The sequence below is a fragment of the Tenrec ecaudatus genome, chromosome 3 (assembly GCF_050624435.1).
Source record: "Tenrec ecaudatus isolate mTenEca1 chromosome 3, mTenEca1.hap1, whole genome shotgun sequence".
Lineage (NCBI taxonomy): Eukaryota > Metazoa > Chordata > Mammalia > Afrosoricida > Tenrecidae > Tenrec > Tenrec ecaudatus.
Genome location: NC_134532.1, coordinates 107,953,719 through 107,976,032, shown reverse-complemented (window position 1 = coordinate 107,976,032; position 22,314 = coordinate 107,953,719). Strand labels below are relative to the sequence as shown.

At 44.3% G+C, this 22,314-nt stretch overlaps 1 protein-coding gene across 2 annotated transcripts in view; it reads left to right on the top strand.

The window, feature by feature from the left end:
• The window catches only part of ALPK1 (alpha kinase 1), a 153,131-nt gene that overhangs the window by 70,943 nt on the left and 59,874 nt on the right, over positions 1 to 22,314 (top strand). For both annotated transcript variants that reach the window (XM_075543912.1, XM_075543911.1), the window contains 2 exons: positions 4,380 to 4,558; positions 11,244 to 11,398. In XM_075543912.1, the coding sequence (XP_075400027.1) occupies positions 4,438 to 4,558; positions 11,244 to 11,398 (276 nt within the window). In that variant the 5' untranslated portion in view covers positions 4,380 to 4,437. The remainder of the gene's footprint in view (positions 1 to 4,379; positions 4,559 to 11,243; positions 11,399 to 22,314) is intronic.

Sequence of the window (22,314 nt, the reverse complement as noted above, 5' to 3'; positions counted from 1 at the left end):
TTATCAAGGGTTCATGAGGGAGGGGGGAGCAGGGAGGGAGGGGAAAAATGAGGAGCTGATGCCAGGGGCTTAGGTGGGAGAGCAAATGTTTTGAGAATGATGAGGGCAATGAATATACAAATGGGCTTTACATAATTAATGTATGTATGGATTGTGATAAGAGTTGTGTGAGTCCCTAATAAAACTATTTTTTTAAAAAAGAAAGAATGGTGAGCTAAATCGACGCACACCCTTGAGAAGTGTATAGATGTCAGTGGAGGAAATGTCAAGAAGCAAAAGCTTCACATTCTGATATTTCTGTTTCATGGAGTTTTTAATACATTTGTAGCCATCTTCTTTGGCTTAGCCTCATTCTTTTTTATGTATCTCCACCAACCCTTTGGGCCTGCTGATGAACCGGCTGCTGGGTTGTTACCGAGTTGACTGGCAGCACACCTTGCAACACCTTTGAGACCTTTGACTTTCTCTGCCCCTGCCTCGAATCCATCGCCCAGGGACAAACACTCCTACATCTATTCCAGAAGAAGTTGGACTCCATTCTGCTTATTTTCGACAGAAGAAAGATGCGGCAGTCTGCTTCCAAAGAGATCAAAGCCTTCGAAATCCTGCTCTATCCTCTAAGGTTGCTTTGAATCAGAATGGATTCAATGCCACGGGTTGGGGTTTTATTGTGGGTTATTTTTTACTCCTTTTTTGTTGGGGGTGTCTGTGAGGATTTTTATTTCCAACGTTGGCTGATTTGTAAATTTCTAATAATTCAGCCACTCACATAAATTCTAGGTCACCAATAGAACTGAGCCATGCCAATATAGAAATCAAATGCAGAATATCTGAACATATGATCCTTTGGTCATGTGTGTGCATCTGAGCCTTAGAACATATGGTTCAACCCTTGTTGGGTATCTGATGCTATTGTAAAGCCAAGTATGTTGTAGGTTCGGTTATCGGCTTGCATGTTTCTGTACGGCTGCTCGCCTCTGATTTTTCACTAAAAATATTGGCGAGGGGGCCTTCAAGTAGAAAAACAATTTATAGGCTACCAAAAAAATGAGAAGGCTTTCATTATTCAGTTTTAAAATGCATAGCTCACAGGATGCTACAGTTCAGAAGAGCAAACATTGACATGTGTGGACTTGAAAATGATTCCTTTATAAGTGAAGCTGACCAAAATGTCCAGGGGGACTGTTGCCTGAAGGAAAATGTCCTGGGCCCAGCCTCTGACAGGCTTCTCTAACAATGAGCCACACAGTCTGGACAGATGGCTGGATTCCAAAGTGTTTCTCATGTTACAGCGTTTTCTTCCTATTGTCTATCCTGGGGATCTACAGGGAAATGCTCTAACTTCCAAAAAGTTGTAACGACTATCTTTGGTACATTTTTTGGAAGTGGTGAATCCTAAACAGTAATTATCTTTGAACTCTTGCCTTCGGTAAAGAAATATGTTCATGGTTAAAATCTGATTGCTTATAGAACACAGCATGACACATCTTCCTTACTATCTTTGCTGCTCCAAATGTAAACTGTAAGATGTACTTATGTCTTTTCCTACACGATCTCTTTCTTGTTCCTTGTCTCAAAATATGGGACGATTGTCCACTCAGTTTTGAGCTTTAACAAGGCAGACACCTGGGACTCATCTGGAATACCATTCACAGCCATCCAAATTAATATTGCATTTTCTCCCGAAACATTTTTCCAGTTCCTTCATTAGCTCTCTTCCCCAAAAGCTCATGGCCATCGAGTCGATGCCGACTTGTAGAGACCCGAAAGGACGGGGTAGAACTACCCAGTTTCCAGGACTGTAATTCTTTACTGGAGTAGAAACCCTATCTTGCTCCTGAGGAGCAGTTGCTGGTTTTGAACTCCTGACTTTGCAGTTAGCATCCCAACTCATAACTGCTATACCTATGGGTGAAATATTCAGAGATGTAAGCTAATGCCAACTTGTGTCACAAACACACTGTGACTAATTGACACGTGGCATTGGAAACCAGAGTCCAAAAACCCAACCCATGCAGGAATACTTTCCAAAATATGTTGAACAGAACGGGGATTAAACTTATGCTTAAACAAGGCCTTACTTAGGTGGATGTTGAGAACATGTGTTATATTCATGGGTGTGCCTGTGTCTTCATCAACAGCTACATGATTATTCTAATTACAACAGTTGTATAGCATCCTAAAGGCTTGTTTTGGCAATTCTATTTAGGTAAAGCCTGTGTGTGTGTGTTTTTAAACCCAAAATATAAGGATAACATGAAAAACTCTAAATTTATACTGCTACATAATTTCCTCTTTCTTTATTTTTCTCTTCTTGTTAAGCCATTAAAAACAAAGAAGAGAGAAAATGTTTGTTTTGCTATTTCAGAGTGTAAAACAACTGTTTAAAGTGAGGTCATTAGGTGGAAGAAAACACTGTACCAAATTCACTGTTCTAGCCTTTTCAATTATTGCATTTGTTCATTGCATGGGTATGTTGGTGGATTAATCCTCTTTTTAATCGTTTTATTAGGGGCTCATACAACTCATCACAATCCATACATACATCAATTGTGTAAAGCATATTTGTACATTCATTGCCCTCATTATTCTCAAAACATTTGCTCTCCACCTAAGCCCCTGGCATCAGCTCCTCATTTTTCCCCTCCGTTCCCGCTCCCCCCTCCCTCATGAACCCTTGATAATTTATAAATTATTATTTTGTCATATCTTGCCCTGTCCGACATCTCCACTCACCCACTTTTCTGTTGTCGGTCCCTCAGGGAGGAGGTCACATGTAGATCCTTGTAATTGGTTCCCCCTTTCCAGCCCACCCTCCCTCCACCATCCCAGTATCACCACTCCCACCACTGGTCCCGAAGAGATCATCTGCCCTGGGTTTCCAGTTCCTATCTGTACCAGTGTACATCCTCTTATCTAGCTCGATTTGTAAGGCAGAATTGGGATTATGATAGTGGGGGAGGAGGAAGCATTTAGGAATTAGAGGAAAGTTGTATGTTTCATCGTTGCTACATCACACTCTGTCTGGTTCGTCTCCTCCCCGAGACCCTTCTGTAAGGGGATGTCTAGTGGCCTACAAATGGGCTTTGGATCTCCACTCCGCACCCCCCACCTCATTCACTATGATATGATTTATTGTTCTGATGATGCCTGCTACCTGATCCCTTCGACAGCTCGTGATTGCACAGGCTGGTATGCTTCTTCCATGTGGGCTTTGTTGCTTCTGAGTTAGATGGCCGCTTGTTTGCCTTCAAGCCTTTAAGACCCCAGACACTATATCTTTTGTCAATAAAGTAGCCATCTTTTATTTATTTACCAGACAGTATTTTTATACTGTGAATAAGGTTTTATACTTATTTTTTAAAGTCATGGAACCATTTATTAAGCAATAATATCAATCTGTGGAGCTGCTGTTTATTGACACAATCTCTAAGTCTACACACTTGTTTTTCCCCCTCACAAATCATACAATTTAATCATTCAATCTTATGAAGATGATTTGTGCAAACATCCCCATGATCAATTTCAGAATATTTTCTTCTCCATGTTATCTTTTTCTATTTCTATATTCTTCTCCCTGTTATCTTTTCCCCATCCACTAAGTTTTGTTCTTGAAGTGACCTTGCTTGCATGGTTCCTCATATCACATATTTACACATATAAGTATATAGCCTCATATATGCTAAATGGCGATATAAGTAGCTCCATCCATGCGATCAAGCTAGGAATTGAGTACGAAGCAATTCTTACTTCTTTATCAAGTGTTTGACAATTCTTATTCCTTTATTTTATTTAGCAACGGGCTTGGCACTGAAGAGCTTCAAATGTGGCATCCGCTGGTCCACATGATATTGAAATGTGGTCTTTATTGGTCCCCATTACAGGGTACTAAGTAGTAGGAAGAATATTTCCACAAGGGGAAGTCAGCAGTGGGTTATGAGAGTGGTGTATGTCCTGTTGTGGTGTGCGTGGGCCTGAATCTTAGAACTGTTAGCTGAATGCTTCCCGTAGCTTCCACAGAGACAGATGTGTTGCTTCTGGGATCCCGAGGCACAGAAGATACGGAAATCATGGGATATGCTCCTTCATTCAGTTCTAGTGATTCCACTCTGGGTGACCAGAAGGAGTTTGCCTCTCTGCTCTTCAATGCCTACGAGGTGCTGCCCCTCTAGACCGGACCCCGCACTAATTTCACACACTCCCCTAATAAAGTCCTCGGGGCTGGCAGGGAGTTTCATGTGTTTGCTCTATTATCCCTCCCTGCTTGAGTCTTACAGATAATTGATGGTTCTTCTGTTAATCATGTTTCCTTCCCTTTTGTTCACCAGGTACCTCGCCTTGACGGGCCTCCTTTATTGAGAATCGATGTCTCTTCCTAGGTAATTGATCACTGTAGACCCAGGGACGCCGATTCATCGTCGAGGGAGGGTGAGCATCATGAATATTCAAAAGGCTGTATCCGCACTACTGCAAGAGTGCAAGCAAATGCTGGACCAGCTCTTGCTGGAGGCGTCAGCTGTACCGGAGCAGGACAAGAGCGAGGACCAGCATGGCAGAGGTGAGGTCCTGATGGAGACAACAGGGTGAGCCAGCAGGTTCACGCTCCTCTCCCCTGCCTGAATGACACGTTCTCATCTCTGCCCTATTTTTCTTCTCTTGGCAGATGACCACCGAGAGATGAGTGGATTTCTAGGGCATGAATGGGACATGGGCTACGGGTGGACAGGCAGGGGAGGAAGCCCACTTTGTTGCAGTGAATTGCTGTCAGTTCTAATTTTAGGCTTCAGTAAACATGAGGCTGCAAGAAACAGTTTAGTTCAAGAAGAACAAAGGGTCCAAGTTGGCTGGTGCACGTAAATTTCAATTATTAAAAAATGGAAGCAACTTCTGAATGGTGGAACATACTTTTTTCCCAAATGGGATTTTGTGCCTCATCAGTTTCCATAGACTTCTACCGTTACCATAAATATGTCATCTCACTAGTCCAATCTCTCCTATTCTTAAAAAATTTTTTTGATACATTCATGCTATATGTGAAGTAAATCTATTCATATTGACAAATCCTACTTGAGTGATTATCAGGGCTGACACATTGGACTTTTTGCTTATATCAAAGTTTTCACATTCACAGTTTTTGATAAGTCGTTGTTTAGGAAGTTTTGATCACAAAACCTAGATAATTAAGGTAATCAGTATTCCTTCTTTAGTTAGCTTTAGTTTTTGGACTCTAATACTTTATTCCTCCATTTCTATGTGTCCTTTTTACTTCCTTTTAATATCATTCTTTCCATTTTAGTGCCTTATTTTCCCTCCAGAAATAAGATTCCCGTATAACATAGACATCTCCTGTGTGCGTTTTGCAGTTTTTCTCTATGTCAGGGGAATATCGAGTTCCAAGAGTGTCTTTTCCTCCACATTGTCATCAAGTCCATTGAAGTCACAGTCACCCTATCGGACAGAGTTGAACTGCCCCATACCATTTCGGGGGGCTGGGGGGTGATGTTTCCACAGTCGCTTCTGCTACAGAGGCTGGCGGGTTGGGGCTACTGACCACTCAGCAGCTGAGTACTTAACCACTGCGACCCCAAGACCTTCATTCTCATTTATCCCCCAAACGAAAAGCTCCAAACACTGTCATCGTTTCGATGCCGACTCATCGTGACCCTGTCGAACAGGATGGAACTGCCCCTGTGGGTTCTTGAAACTGTGGCTCTGTACAGGAGTAGAAAGCCTCGTCTTTCTCCAGCAGAGCTGCTGGTGGTTTTGAACTGCTGACCTGTGGTTAGCAGTCCAGTGCCTACCCACTACGCCACCCGGGCTCCCCTTTCCTCATCGATTGGCATGTAGATCGGAACAGGGGCACTTTTAAAAGGCTATAAAAGTTTGTCGCTTGTCACGTGTGCCTCTGGCAAGATAAAATGCCCGCTATCCAGTGGCTGCAGAACTTCATGCATTTTTCTTTCTTGAATGGCTAAATTAATGTGTGACTTTGTCGGGGAAAACCTGCCAGTCAGCTGAGAGCACCCCCGTGTTGTCAGCAGAGGGAGCGGGGGTACTGGGCACCCTGGACCATGCCTGCTGCTGAACTGAGCTCCGGGGAGGCGGTGTGCTGGGTCTGTGTGTTTTCTGAAGAGTTTCTCTCTGGCCCTTTGAAGACATGGCTTCCTTTGTCTCATCAGCCCCAATTCCTTTAACCTCGGAGGACTCTCGGGGAAGACTAAACACCCTAATCAGCTAGCATTGTCCTGGTCTTTTCTCCTCACATGCAACAGAGCAAGAGAAATAATCAGTTTAGTTCCAGATAAGGCAAATCACGGCTATAAAATCACTAAATTCGACACGGCCTTTCAGGTAAGCTGCTGCGGGTACTATGTGGTCAGAAGAGACGAGGAGGCTCTGGTTTGCGTGGCGATGCTGACCCTGGGTTGGCAGAATCCCACAAATCAAGGGAGGGGACAAACCTCCCAGGCCGAGCCAGTGACAATCACCGTGTTCACTGACCGCAAGCCGAGCGCGTGTGCTGATTGGCTGCAGGCCGGTGGTGGAGCCCTTCCTCGGCAGGTGGCTTCTGGGCAGCTCAGCTCGCCCAGGCGCTGATGCTGCCGCTGATCCGCCGCCGCGGATGTCGTCAGCCCGAGAGAAAGGCATTATTAATACAGGGTCACCTCGGGCGGCATGGCGCGTCCAGTGAATTCTGGAACACGAACACTGCAGTTTTCTCCGCCTCCTCCCACCCCTGTCCGTTTCCCTCAGAAATGGCCTTGGTCAGCAGGCGTGACAATCTTTCCCAGAGATGCAGAAGAAACTGAGGTCCAATCTGATAGGATTGTGTGTATGTGTGTGTGCTAACATATCTACACTTTAATCGTATTCAATGTTTTTAAATTCTATTTGCAATGTCTGAAGCATTTTCATTGCTCCAGACAGAAACACTGCATCTGTTGAACTATTTAGCTCCCCATTCCCCCTGTCTCTATGCATTTGTCTAGTTTAGATATTTCATGTAAGTGGGATCATATAATACCTATCCCCTTTCTGTCTTATTCTACTTAACAGAATAAGATCAAAGTTTGTCCATGTCATAACGCGTGTCACAGAGATCCAAACCAAAGCTAAACTCAATGCTATCAAATGGATCCCTATTCTTAGTAGCCCCATAGGACAGAGTAGAACTGCCCTTGTGGGTTTCTGAGACTGCAAATCCCCTCCCATGAACAGAAAGCAATTTACAGGTTTTAAATATATAGCTTTATATATTAATACACACAAATGTTTTTATTTCAGTAATCTCCTGACATAACCCTCAGGGAGCTGTAAATAATAAAATTTCCTTACTATTATGAAGAAATGTGAAAATGTTCCAACAGGTCAGTCCCAGCGTATGGTGAGATTTTATGAAACCGCCCCCCATCACATTTCTCTTGTCCTTTGACTACCTGTGTTTATGCATGAATGGCATGTGCATGTCACTTATCAGTTCTAAGAGTGAAAAGAGCTGCTATTCCTTTCGCCAGGGCTGTAGCCGTAGACCAGGATCGTCCTCGGCAAACAGCACTGAAGGGTCCTCCTATTCATGGGCTATCAGGCAGCGTCCTTTCAAGGTGTTTTTTTACCCAAACATTAGAAGCATATTCAGAAATGAAATGAGTGTCCACAGTGGCAAGAGGACCAGACTTTCCAACAGAATGTGACCAGGCAGTTCCCAAGCCCTGGGCCTCTGCTTTCCTTGGCAGGAAGCTGACACATTGCAGTTCGTGTTCAGTTGTTCCAGGTTGCTGAAGAGGTCTTGGTGTCAGTGTGATACTTGTATGTCTTCCGCAGTAATCAATCTACATCACTTATTGGCCTGGCCTACCTACTATCCCACCCCCCACGCCCAATCCCTTGTTGAGCCGGACTTCATTACATCTAGCCAGTGGTTGTTGGTAAGGCTACAAAAGCTATCATGAACCGGGACAACATGAGGTTTTCTTCATTCCCTTCTTTTTGTCTCTTGCTACCCCTGTCATATATCTTTTATTTTGTTTGGCATATCCCACGCTGACAGGAAGCGGATCTGTCTTTTAACAACCATGACGCAGTTTAAGGAAGAGGTTAAGACATGATTCTCAGAGTCCAGTGAGAAGTCATTGTGACCACATAGCAATGGGATACATTCTAAAAGAAAGGCCCATCTGTAACTTTAGGGATATGGTATAACCACTATGAGGTCTTAGCAGGCTTCATGATGCAACACTATTTGTGTTGAACATTGAAGTCAGTGAACCTTGACTCAATCCCAAAAGGGCCGAGGGAAAGGCAATCCTGAAAACAAGAGCAACGTGTGAAAAATGGCTGAAGAATTGTATGCAGAGCCGTGGCCTGGCCCATCCTCCTGTGTTTCACAAAAAGGAATTAGAAGGAGTGATTCTGTCAAAAATCACTGGGATGGAAGAAGGGAAAATAGGGCCTGGCATCCACAGGATTTGATAACCAATTCGATTCAGGGCATGAGAGTGAAGAGAGTTTTTAAATGAATTACTTTTGAACTTGTTTCTGATTGGGATGAATCAGTGCAGTGGGTGGTAGTGCCATCGGCCACCATCGATAATACAGGTAGAAACAAGCAGAGCTAGAAAAAAAGGTGCCAACAAAGGTCATCAAAAAGAGACTATGGGGAGAAGGTGGAGACACACACTCAGTGTCAGATGCCAATGAAGCAAGTACATAGAGATTGATCTACCTGGTAGTCACAAACACACAGGTTGTTGTGTGCCAGCGAGCCCATCCCAACTCACAGTGACCCGACCGAACAGAGTAAAACTGCCTCATCGGGTTTCCTCCCGACTGAAATTGTTCGGGAGCAGATTACCCGGCATTTTCCCTGGCGCAGAAGTAGGTGGATTCAAGCCACGGACCATAATCCCTGCACCAAACCCTGGGGGTCATATGGATTTCAATACACTTCAACTGTTAGGCAGTTGGCATGGTATATGTGCCAGGTGTTACATTTACATTTGAGCAAAAGCTGAGGCACCAGCTATAACCAAACTCATTAAACATTTTGCTGCAATATTTTCAGCCCACTAAGTAAGCTAAGCAGACGATGTTTGACTCAGCACAGCATGCTCGTGGCTCCTTCAGGCTGTGGCATGCAGCAGGGCTCCGTGTCTCTTTCTTGTTGTTAGGGGCCATTGGGTCGGATCCGACCTTATGCACAACCGAACAACACACCGCCCAGTCCGGCGACACCCTCACAATTGTTCCTATGTGTCAGCCTGTTCCTATCTATAGTAGGGTAACACTGGAATTTATATTAAAAAGAAAATCATAAGTAAATCATGTAATCCAAAACTGAAGGAGGGAATAGTATTGGAGGTTAAATTGTGGGATTCTAGTTTGTAGAAGGCACTAGATGACATTGAGAGTCCAAGATACGTTTGCGAGATGTACACAGGAAAAAAGCCTCGGTGATGTCCCTCTACCCATAATTGAGGGATGAGAATAAGCTGATACTAAACACAGTATTAGAGAGACTTGAACAGTTAGATCCTTGTCACTGGATTCCCCCTCTGAAATACTGGGTCTGATCTGGTTTTCAATACTTTTATATATATATGAGAGTTTATCTCTGATGTATTTTGACATTGTTGTTAGCCCTCTTGAATTTTTGCTACGTTTTTTTCTGTTTTTTTTTTTTTTTGTATTTGAAACTCAGAATTGATGATCCTATAGAGACAAAAAGTAGAATTAGGTTCCTGGGAGGTACGGTGGCAGGCTGAGGATAAAGGGGAGCTGATATCAGAGGGTTCAAGAAGGAAGAAACTATGTTGAAGCTGATTGGGGCGGCAATTGTCCAATACTGCTTGATGTGATTGAACTATGGAATGGTCTGATGTCTGTAAGAACTCCTAATACAATGGTTTTGGAGAAAAATTATTGAGCAAAAATATGAACTATGAAGAGGAATTAAGGCCTTCACAGATAAACAGTGATACTAAGCTCTGATTACTCATTCAAACCCATGTTGGCAAGTAGGCAATATATTGGCATATATAACGTCCTGAGATTGTACAACTCTTCCTGATGTGATTGAACTATTGAATTGTATGCTATGTGAGTTCTGTGGCTTTAAAACTGCTGGGGAAAAGTTTTAAAATTCAATCCTGAAAGAAAAATAAATAAATAAAATAAGTCAATCATAAAAATGACAAGTATATAATTGTCCTAATGCTAGATGCTACAAATAAACACCTTAAGTGGAGGCTTCAAAAACTCATGAAAAAAAATTAAATTGGAAGTTAATAGAATTTTTCCATGAATTTTTGAAGCCACTTCATTTGCACAGATTAAAGCTTAATGTAATTACCAGGTAGGAGGCATAAGGTGAATTGTTGTTTAAGAAACATTAAGTGTGTGTTTATGGAGAGGGAGCATTGTTTAAGGATAGTGGTGATGGTGGTACAAGATGAAGGCTGCGAGTGATCCCACTGAGTTAAATACACGCGAATCTTTGAATTGGCCAATGTTGTGTTACCTACACTTTTAAAACAACAAAATTATGATTTTATTATTACCGTTTTAATTTCAAAGTATAAACAAGATTACAAGTAGTCTTGCGTCAAGTCCGTCTGGTTTGGGTTCCAAACTGAAGAAAAATTTCAGTCCCCAGAACGTTTCGGTGGATGAAATTTGTGTAAACAGGTGTATTGCCCAGTAATGGGGTCACTCTATCAGTATAAAACATGGGCATCTCCGTGACACACAGATTCCACTTAAAAGCTGATTGATGTCTGTGCTGTTCACTTCCTCTGTTGAGTGTGGTCCACGGTGAATGTACAAGATAAGGTGAAGTCTTGAAGAGGCCACAAAGGGCTGCGCAAATGGACGCTGTGTTACCCAGCTGCCAGGAGCTTAAAATGCCATTCCATCTGGCCCCCTTTCTCATTTTACAGGGAAAATAATATTTCCTAACCCGCTCTCTGATTCTTCATGCAGAGATAGTCAGGGAAATGCTTTCCTTCCTGCTAAAAACGTTTCTTAATGCCTGACTACCCCAGTTTTCCTGTAGGGCAAAGTAGACAAGGCCCACCCCTGACAGATAGCTTCTTGCCATTATCTTTGAGTCAAAACCAGCAGCTTACCCAGCCGGCAAAAGAGAGGGGCTTTTTTTTTTTTTCAGCTGAGTACTTCATCATAACATTAGTAACTCAACAGCCTTTTCTTTGAATGCGGTTGCCTTACCTGAACTTTAACCTTTTCAGCTTCACTCCCCAGCGAGTTAAGGACCCTGATCCAGGAGGCAAAGGAAATGAAGTGGCCCTTCGTGCCTGAAAAGTGGCAGTACAAACAAGCCGTGGGCCCAGAGGACAAAGCAAACCTGCAGGACCTGATTGGCGGCTGGTTGCAGCAGCTACTGGTAGGAAGAGCCACTCCACCTGTCCCTCCCTGGACACCCCCAGCGAGGCATTTAGACCCTAAGTGGTCTCATAGATTAGATTTCATTTAAGAACAAGATAGCCCCTTTCGCTTATGGTTAACTCTGCCAGATTGACTAATGTGGAGGAAATAGCTACTGGATAGGCATTGCCTGCTCCTGTCAGCAAGCCCTTCTGTTGACAAACCGCATCCAATGAAAGTGAAGTAGCATGGGGGTGCGGGGGGGGGGGGCGTGTCTCGTGGAAACCCATCTGGAAAGACTGGGGCATTCTCGGTGGGCCAGAACCAGAGGAGCACACCTCATTTTATGTGCTTAGCTTCCCTGCAACTCGCAGATACCGATTTCTCTTACAAACGGATTTCTCTTACAAACGGTGTCATATTTTGGCAATTCCCAACAATATGTAAAACTTTCCCAGCAGGCCATGACACACCTCACAGATGACAGGATCACAAGAGCCTAATGTGTATTTGCACTGGGTCAAAACAAAACACAACTATGTGACTCGCTTCATGGATTTGGGTGGTCTGGAACCAAACTGCATTTCTCTGTTGGTCTGCTAACCGCAAGGTCCCCGGGAAAGAGATGAGGTGTTCCACTCTTGTAAAGATTGGCACCCTTGGAAACCCACAGGGGCAGTTCTACCCTGCTCTACAGGGTCACTCTGAGGCAGCTGCGACTCGATGGCAGTTTTTGGTTTGCTGCCCATAGTTCTGACTTCACTATACCTCAGAGAGGTTTTATTCTGAAAAGCTGTTTTCTAGAAACGAGGTAACTTAAATTTAAAACTTCACTGCTGTTCTGTCAATATGACCCAACTCTTTAAGCTAGTGAAGGAATACCAAGAGTGTGCCTTGCCAGAGTCTGACCTGAGGTCCCGTGCCTTCCTTTTATCTCCGAAGTCAAAGCCGGGTTTATTCTTGAACTTGGTCAATAAAGGCACAAGGACACAGATAGGAGCTTCAGATCCAGGCTCGGGTTCTGGGGATGCTGTGAGATATGCTACTTCCCTTTTTGGTAACATGATTTTCACACACCTTCTCTCAGATGACTGTCAAGGAAGAAGATCTACTAGCTTTTTTTGTTTTTTTCCCTCACAGGAAAATACATGTGTCTGGAGGCCAGGCATTAGAATCAATGACCCCAAAGCCAAGTTCACTGCCATCTAATCAATGCCAACTTATATGACCCTATAGGACAGGGGAGAACTGCCTCTGTGAGCGTCCTCGTTGTGGGAGTAGAAAGCCCTGTCTTTCTCCCGAGGAGTGGCTCATGGTTTCAAACTGCTGACCTTGTGGATCACAGCCTAGTGCATCTGTTTACATGGTCATCCCAGAATGAATGTGGAAACGCCATCTTTGCTGATTGGAGCGATTGCGAGCTGATTGCTGATTGGAGCAATTGGCTCTACGCACCCTTTGCAACATCTTTAGAGATTTAGTAGAAACCATAAGCCCCTACTTCCCCAAACTACAAAGCAAACAAACAAAGCAGATGTAAGCAGACAGGATGGCAGGTGAAGGAAAGGGAATACTTGGAAAGAATTTGAGGGTAAAGTAAGGCTTTCATAAGCATGCTTAGCAGGGAAATAGGAAAATAGGTATAATTTGTACATCGCTGTGGCATTTCCAAAGTACTTTCACACGCATCAGCTCATTACGTTCTCAAAAGAACCCGCAGTTGTTGTTATCATTATCACCCCCGTTTTCCAAATGAGGAAATCAAGGTGCAGGGAGAGTTGTCTGCGCGGGGACCAGGCTCTGACGGCCGTGTCCCTCAGCAAGCCCAAGGGAGGAAGCTGGAAGCGCAGAGCGGCTCTCGGCCGTGTTTTCAGCGGCCTGCCACTCTGCCCTGGAGGAACTTCATTGAGGACACGAGTGGGCTGCATGCCGTGGTGGCCACGTATGGTTACTGAGCACCTGGCATGTGAGTGTGTGACGGAGGCACTGAATTTTCCATGTTATTTCGTTGTTGCTAGTTAATAATTAAATGTCAGTAGGGGCTACGGTGTGATTGGACAAACGCAACCGTGTGGTGGTGGTTCTCCAAGCGAGGTCCCAACACAACCGTGGAGCCTATGGAACGTGTTGGGAACACCAAATCTCAGTCCCTTCCCTCCACCGAACCAGCAAGCATTGCCCTCTGCATTGGAGAACCCCTGGGGTGAAGCCCTGCTCAAAGAGATCAAGGGGAAGTGGAGGAGCCAGGGCCAGTGGAAATCTGAAAGAGCCCTATGGAAAAGACGCAAGTGGGCCATCAAGGGGTTTTGAAGCAGGAGGAGGAAAATCCAGAATGAAGGTTGTAGGAGAAGACATTTTGTGGAAGAAATTGCTAAAAAGGACTTTTCTCCCACCAATTCAGAGGGTGCCCAGTGGCATAGAGGTTATGCATTGAGCTAGGAACCTCCTCAAGGTCAATCATTCAAAAGCACCAGCGGCAGGAGAAAGACGGGCTTTCTGCTCCTGTACACAGTGACTGAGTCTCAGAACCGCACAGGGGCCGTTCTACCTGTCCCGTAGGGTTGCTCTGAGGAGGCATCGACTCGATGGCACTGAGTGCTGCTGTCCTTTAATTCAGAAAACTACTATTTAGACCAAGCCACCCCCAGTGTCTGCTTCCTTGGCTCGGGAACCTGGCGGGACTCAGCTGTGCGAGGCTGACAGGAAGTTCACAAATGTGCAAGGTGGAAGCTGAGGAGCTTCACAGAGGGAGTGGTCCACGATCTCACCCTCAGGGTTAGAAAACATCTCTGCATTTTGACCACAGGCTGGGAGGATGTGATGCAGGTGTTCATACCCCTGTAACCACGTGCCGTGTCTCCAGCTCCATTCAGGAGTCACCAGACACCCTCTCCCCGCCCCCACCCCCCATCCTATTCAAAGCTGGTCGTGACATCACCACGAAACCCAAAGACAATGCTTTTTTGGTTTTGTTTTGTTTAAATAAATCCATTCAAGGGCTGCCCTTTATTTATTTTCAAAAATCATTTTATTGGGGGTGCACACAACTCTTATCACAATCCATCCATCCATTGTGTCAAGCACATTTGCACATTTGTTGCCATCATCATTCTCAAAACATTTGCTTTCTACTTGAGCCCTTGGAATCAGCTCCTCATCGTTTCCCCTCCCTCCCCGCCTTTTAAACTGCACTTGGGAACTCAACTGGGAGACAAGCTGCTTATAGTAGTGAGTCTGTGTTCACACTCTGTTACTCCTCCCCCTATTCTTCTCCATTGCACAGAGGTTTCCTATTGGGGACGTAGAGCCATAGAGGATTTATGAAGCCTTGGCCGCACAGTGGTTAAGGGCCATGTGGCCAAGCAAAAGGTCAATGGTGCACGTGGGAAAGAGGTGGCCGTCTTTGCAGTCCTGGGAAGCCGTTGGGGTGATGGTACCCTGTTCTGGAGTGTGGCTCACCGATGCAATCCACTCCATGGCCGTGGTTTGGTTGGTTTGCGTTTGGGTTTGGGGTTTTGGTATATGCAAATTCACAAGGTCACTTCATGGCAGATCTGAGAACGAATCGGTTAGGCCTTCTTCATATATTTAATCAGGGAGCTTTGGGGACTCTGGAGACTCATTTTGCTTAGCTCACCTAGCAAGCTATCAATCAAGCAACTGCCCCTCCCAAAGACTTTTGGTCTGCTTTCCTGTTGCGGCAGACCCCCAGTGCCCAATTGCTAAACCACTCTGTTTTGTAACTATGGGGGTCTTGAGCTCACGATACGAGACAGGCCCCTCAGCATTGCACTGCTTGAAGATCTCGGCTCTCCAGAGTAGCGGGAGTGAGTGCCGTGCTGGGGTTATGACGGACTTTGCTCTTATTTTCTATATAAATGCTACTAAAGTTGGGTCACATTTTACTCACCAGTTCACCGTGGCACTCCATGAGGACATAATAAATAAAGGTGTTGTCTGTTCAATTCTCAGTGCTTCTTTCTTACAGTTTATTCCTAAGTTGAAACTTTTCCTTCATTTTATTTTTTTTGCCTTGAGTCGAATCCTTCCCATTACATTCTTGCTCTCCATTTTAAACTAAGCACTACAATTGGAGGGCAGGCATTTTGTCTGTAAGCTAATTACGGTACCCAAATAGCCTATCAGTCTTAAAGGCAAGTCATAAGCAATTGTTTTTCTGTTGTCTCATAAATGAAGGCCATTTATCCTCCTATTTTCATCTCTGAAGATGAACTTAATTAAGAAAAGTTTATATGCTTTGTGGTTTACTTTCTATCTCCGCTGCCTCCTCTATTTCCTCTCTCCCTTGTCCCCCTTCCCCATCTCCCCATCCCCCCACCCCTAGCCCTTTTCCCTTTGGTGTGTGGCCACAGACAGAAATTTATGGCAGGGGACAACCTCTTTTACACTCCACACAAAGCTTGCCGACTTGAGAGGGTTTGTCCGCTCTCTCCCAGAAAAAACACCTGCAGCACACTCCCCAAGAAACCTGGAGAGATGGGAGATTAATGTGGCTGTAATAGCCGGGCAGTGTTTTGGGTATTATGCCCTCTCCCCAGGTAGATGGGTCTTTTCCGAGATGATACCAATTATTTATTGCTGAAACATCTGTTGATAACTGCAGCTGCCCTTGTGGAACAAAGCATATCGTGGGGTCACAGGCTACGAGGACTTAAAATCCTACCTCATGCTAGTTTAGACTATTCAGCAACACCCCCCCAGTGCATGGGTTACCATCGTCTCTAATGTCTCATCGTGCCATAGAAAATACTTTGTAAACACCGCCCTGCCCTGCCCCGCGTGCTTTGAAGTATTATTTCATCTTCATCGGTAATTTATATTCCAATGCCATTGTACTGTGGGAAAAAGAGGGGGGACCTTTTTTTGTTTTCCATCTAATTGTATATCGCCTGACACTTTGACCTGTATTATTAGTATTAGTCCCAAAAAGGATTTTCTCCCTCTCTTATTTAAAAATAAATTTCCAAGGGAAACTAAGCGCTCCTTCGGCTCTTTTCACTCAAAACAATGTTTACACTCTGAAAGGGGAAGATGAAAAGCATGGGCCACTTTTTTCAAGTGTCGGAGCAGGGCCCTGCAGTCTGTGAAAGGGAACAGTGCGCCCTTCTAAATACCAGTCAATACCAGTCCGCGAAACCTTTGATGGACTCTCCGAATGCGTGGAAGGCATTTAGCAGTGGTCTCTGCTGAGCTCCGCTTTGGGCTGTCACAGTGGCTCTAGCTAGGAGAGTCTGTCCTCCCTCCCGGGCACCAGGGGATGAAGATAGAGCGGCCTTAACTAGGATCATTTGTGACTACCCCACCCCACTCCCGCTTTGGCGATCCCCCCCACTTTGGCGTTTGCTCATCTAAAAGGAACCATTTCGATGCAATTAAAACTTAAAAGAACCTCTCCCACTGACACTTTGAGCAAGGCCGAGAAAGGCTGTGTTGGAGTTGCAGGCCTCTGACTCTGGGGGCAGGTGGAGCTGAAGGGCCAGGAAAAACTGTTGGCAGGCCCTGATTCGGCACATCTCCTGGGCAGGTTTGGGGGTCCAGGTGCTGGTGGGAGTCAGCCTCTCCCGGTGTCCGTTCCCACCAAAGCAAGGAGAAATTAACTACGGATGCTCCATCAGCCCTCGATTCAGGACGTGGCCTCTTCAAGGAAACGGTGGTTTTCATAGATTGATTCACTCCCAGGCCAAGGAGCTATGAGAGCAAGGATGTCCTCCATTCTTCTTCAACTCCACAATCATGACCACGGGAGATCTGATAGATTGATAGGCTTTATGCCATCGGCATTATATTAGACATTTATCCTACCTTCCAGCGATTGGAAGAGAGCCAACAATATAAACATCGATTTGCTTTCTCCGGGTAACTAGGGTGAAAACCTTTTGTGGATGAATAAAGTTTGATCCACTTCACGGCCAGACTATTTCCTACTATGTTTCTCCAGGCAACTTTGGTACCTATCAATTTGAGGGTGTTTATTTTAGTGCTGAGCTACTTAGACGATTAGAAAACATTCACTGCCCTCCGAGTCCGTTTTGATTCATAGCAGCCCTGTAGGACAGGGTTCCCCAGACTGTAGGACTATCTCTCTCTCTCTTTTTTTTAAATCATTCTGTTGGAAATTGGACATCCCCTTATGGAAGAGTCATGGAGAGGAGACGAGCCAGTCAGGGTGCAGTATAGCAACAATGAAACATACAACTTTTCTCTAGTTCTTGAATGTTTCCTTCCTCCTTTCCCTCCCCCCCCCAAATCAAGATCCCAATTCTACCTTACAAGACTAACTCTTTATGGGATTAGGAAGCCACATCTTTCTCTAAAGGACCTGGTCTCCAAAAACTCACTGCCATTGAGTCCATGCTGACTCATAGTGATCCCCTGTGGGTTTCCAAATCTGTAAGTGTTCATAGGAGCAGAAAGCCATTTCGAACTGTCGACCATGCAGATCGAAGCCCAACATGTCACGACAACACCACCAGGACTCCTGAAGGAGCTGCTAGTGATTTCGGACTGTTGACCTTGCAGCTAGCAGTCCAAAGCATGACCACGTTCCTTAGATTATGAAAGGAGTCCTGTGGGATAGTCACGTGTTGGGGTGCCATCCTCCTGGTTGACAGTTTGAAACCACCAGGAGCTCCGAGAGAGAAAGACTGGGCTTTCTATTCCTGTAAGCAGTTACAGCCTCCAAAACCTGCAGGGGGTCATGATGAGTCAGTATTGACTCAATGTCAGTGAGTTTAGATGATTAAAGAGTCAAGAGTTCAAATATCAGCATAAATAAAAATGAACACGGCAAGGTTGTAGGACAATGCTTTTTAAAAGACATCTAATGTGATTAACTTAGGAGCAGAGAGGTTGAAGAGGAGCTTTAGTTAAAAATAACCAAAGTATAAATTTATTAGGAAATGAAAATGTCAAGGTGAAGAAAGTTATGCTCTGTGAGGATAGTGATGAAAGGGTGAGATGCTGTCAGCAGAAGCAATACAATTCCCTTTGGGAGCGCGCTTTTGGGTTTTAAGTTCTTACCTGAACAAAGACTCCTTTCGTCCTGGTGCTGGATTTCTCCTCAGTGGCAGAGAATTCAAAAGCATGACTGGGGGCCATTTGCTCCCTGATGCCATTGGCAAGTCGGTTTTGCCAAGTGCGTCTCCCTTTTGTTGTTGACGGGCTTTGTCGGGAAGTTCACTCAGCAATCCCAGGTGTGTTACATCCAGTCGTTCATACACATTCTTGTTTCAAGGCATCCTTTGCAATCTTCTCAACAGTATTCTGCACACTGCCTCCCTGGGTTCCCCTGGGCCTCCTCTTCCTGCCCCTCCCTGACTTCTGACACTGGTTTTCAGGCAAAGCCCACCCTTTTGATCTCTGATGGAGCATTGTCCTGAGGACTGTCCTCTTCCCTGAGGTTAAACTAGAAAAAACTCAAACGCACTGCCATCAAGTCAGTGGTGACTCATAGTGACCCTACAGGTCAGGACAGAACTGCCCCTGTGAGTTTCTGAGAGCCTAACTCTTTACAGGAGGAGAAAGCCCCATCTTTCTCCCGCAGAGCAGCTGGCAGTTTTGAACTACGGACCTTTCAGTTAACAGCTCGACGTGTAACCACTGTGCCGCCAGCACTCTGTTATTGTTCCCAGTGTACATCTATTATTTGGCTGACAGGCAATCACTGAGGGTTTGAAGGGTACCTATGGCCATAGTCTCAAAGATTTCGCCAATTTCTATTAGACAAGTAAGTCGGGTCTTCTTTCTGATTCTGAGTTTTGTTCTACCTTTTTCTCTCACTCTGGCCTTTTATTGTGATCCCAATCAGAGCAGGTGGGTATTGGTAGTTGGGTACCATCTACTTCTTCTGTTCTCTGGCTAATGAAGGCCATAGTTACATGGTCCGTGAGTCCTCTGGAGTTATCGTTACCTGAGTCTTTGGTTTTCTTCACTCTTCTTTGCTCGGAATGGGGAGAGACCAGTAGTTAGTTGTATTTCAGTTGGCTGCTCACAAATTTTAAAGATCTCAGTCACTACTCACCATATATGGATGTAGAATATTGTCTATGTGGACCACGTGATGCCAATTGACTTAGATATCACCCAAGACTGTGGCTCGAAACCCCTAAATCCATCTATTCAATTCTTCAAGGTATTTGGTTATGGCCAAGAAATTTTCATAACTTTGCCCTGCAGGCTCTACTGTATACATACATATATTTATAGCATATCCTAATACATATGCAGAAATATCTCATCTCAAACATATATATATATATATATATTTATGAGTATCCTCCCATTCATCATCCTAGCCTTGCTCAGTTTACATGTCTATGTATCCACTCGTGGATTATTGTTTACTATTCTTGATACTGTAGGATTATGAATGTAAAAGGAGCTATCAGTGTGGTGCTGTCAATCACAAGGTCCACGGTTAAAACCCACCAATGGCTCCACAGAAGAAAGGTGACCGCCTCAGACATCCTTTAGAGGGTCACGAGGAGCTGGACTCACTCCCATGGCAGGGCGGTTGGTCTCTGTTCTGGTTTGCCTTTTACTGTTGTGTGTGTCTCACTGTCTTCTTTCACTTTTTCCCTCATTTTGCCTTTTGCTTTCGTATGCTGAGCTTCAATAGTTGTTGGGAAAATCCATTATCTTTTAAAAAAAAAGAACTTTTTATTGTGAATTAAGTGAAGGTTTACAGAAGAGATAGTCAGTTTTGCATTCCGCAATTCACACATATTTTTGTTTCATCTCACCCGTTGCAATCCCCACAACTTACCGTCTTTGCCATCACTTACCCCACTTCCTCCCTGTGTTTCCTGTTTCCAGGCCTCCTTCTTGCCTAACCCCCTGAACTTTGTCCTTGGGCAAAGGCTGCCCTTTGAATCTTAACTGGTATTCTAACTGGGGGGTGAGTTCAGTTCCAGAAAGCAAGATCCATTACTGAATGACTCAAACTACAGTTGCCAGCCAGGAACAAAACTGGTTCAGTCGAACATTTCAATAATAAGAATTTCCAAAAGAAAAGATGAAGTAGACTATAGCACCTTCTATATTATTTCATCTTTAAACATGACTGGAGAAAGTAAAAAATTGTTAAACCCAGTGCTACCGGTACCAGGTTGATTCCAACTCCTGGATACCTTGAGCGTTGTGGAGTTGAACTGCTCCACTGAGGTTTTTTTAATGGTAATCTTTAAAAAAAAATTTTTAATAAATCATTTTATAGTGGGCTCTTATAACAATCTATACATCAATTGTTTCAAGCATATTTGTACATATGTTACCATCATCATTTTCAAACCATTTTCTTTCTACTTGAGCCCTTGGTATCAGTTCTTTTTCCCCTCCCTTCCTTACCCTCCAACCCTCGTGACCCCTTAATAAAGTATAAATTATTAAAATTTTCATATCTTATACCATCTGCTGTCTCTCTCCACCAACATTTCTGTTGTTCATCCCCCTGGGGAAGGGCGTTGTTATACATCAATCCATGTATAACAATCCCTTCTCCCCACACCTTCCCCTTCCCCTCACGGTATCGCTACTCCCCTTACTGTTCCTGAAGGGGTTATTTTCCTGGATTCCCTGTGTCAAGGGCTCTTATCTGTACCAGTGTACATGCTCCAGTCTAGCTGGATTTGTAAGGTAGAACTGGGGTCATGATAGTGGTGGGTAGGAAGCATTAAAGAACTAGAGGAATGTGTGTGTATCATCGGTGCTGTACTGCACCCTGGTTGAAGCTTTCCTTCTTTGTGACCTTTCTGTGAGGGGCTGTCCCACTGTCTACAGATGGGCTTTGGGTCAGAAGCAGTTCATCAGGCCTTTCTTCTATGGAGCTACTGAATGGGTCCAAATGCCTACCTTTAGTTTGCAAACCATTTGTACCATCCAGACTACTATAGTATAGTCAACAATTTAAAAAAATCTCCATTTGAATAACCCAGATTTCCTAGAGCTGCTGAAATCATCCATTATAATTCAGTGGCTTTAAAAAATAGAAATTTATTTATCGTGTTTAGTAGGCTAGACTTAGGAATTCACGGCACTGGCTCACTCTCTGTTGCCTGTAGGGGAAGACCTTGTCTCTCCCAGCATTCCTTGATTTACGTGGCATGGCATCTGTCTCCCCCTATTTATAGTTACTGTCTTTTTCTTTTTAATAAATCATTTTATTTGGGGCTCATACAACTCTTATCACAATCCATACATCCAACCATTGTGTCAAGCACATTTGTGCATTTATTACCATCATCATTTTCAAAACATTCTCTTACTACTTGAACCCTTGATATCAGCTCCTCATATATTCCCCCTCTGACTCCCTCATGAACCCTTGATAATTTATAAATTATTATTAATTTCCATGCCTTGCACTGTCTGATGTCTTCCTTGACCCCCCCTATCTGTTGTCCAACCCCCTTGGAGGGGGTTATAGGTAGGTCATTGTGGTCAGTTTCCCCTTTCTTCCCCCACTTTCCCCTTACCCTCCTGGTATGACTACTCTCAATATTGGTCCTGAGGAGTTTATCCGCCCGGGATGCCCTGTGTCTCCAGCTCTTCTCTGTGCCAGTGTGAATGCTCTGGTCTAGCCAGGTTTACTGTCTTAAGCGTCTATGCAGCACTTTAAAACTCTGGACACAAAGGACACAGGGTGACCCTGGGGGATTATGATGAAGACAGCACGGGTTGTGCTATGAGAATTTTCTTGAGAAGCCTTACTCCACAATAAAGTTTTAGGATTAGGACCCATTGACATGACATTACTTGACACGACTTATTTACCATAACAGAGAAAACCCTGTACAAAGGATTGCCTCCACAGCTATAGAGGTCAGGATCCCAACATATATTTTAGGGAACACAATTCAATATGTAAGCGAGCAGCTAAAAGTCAGTAGGTTCCAAAGTGAATTCACCCTCTTCTAA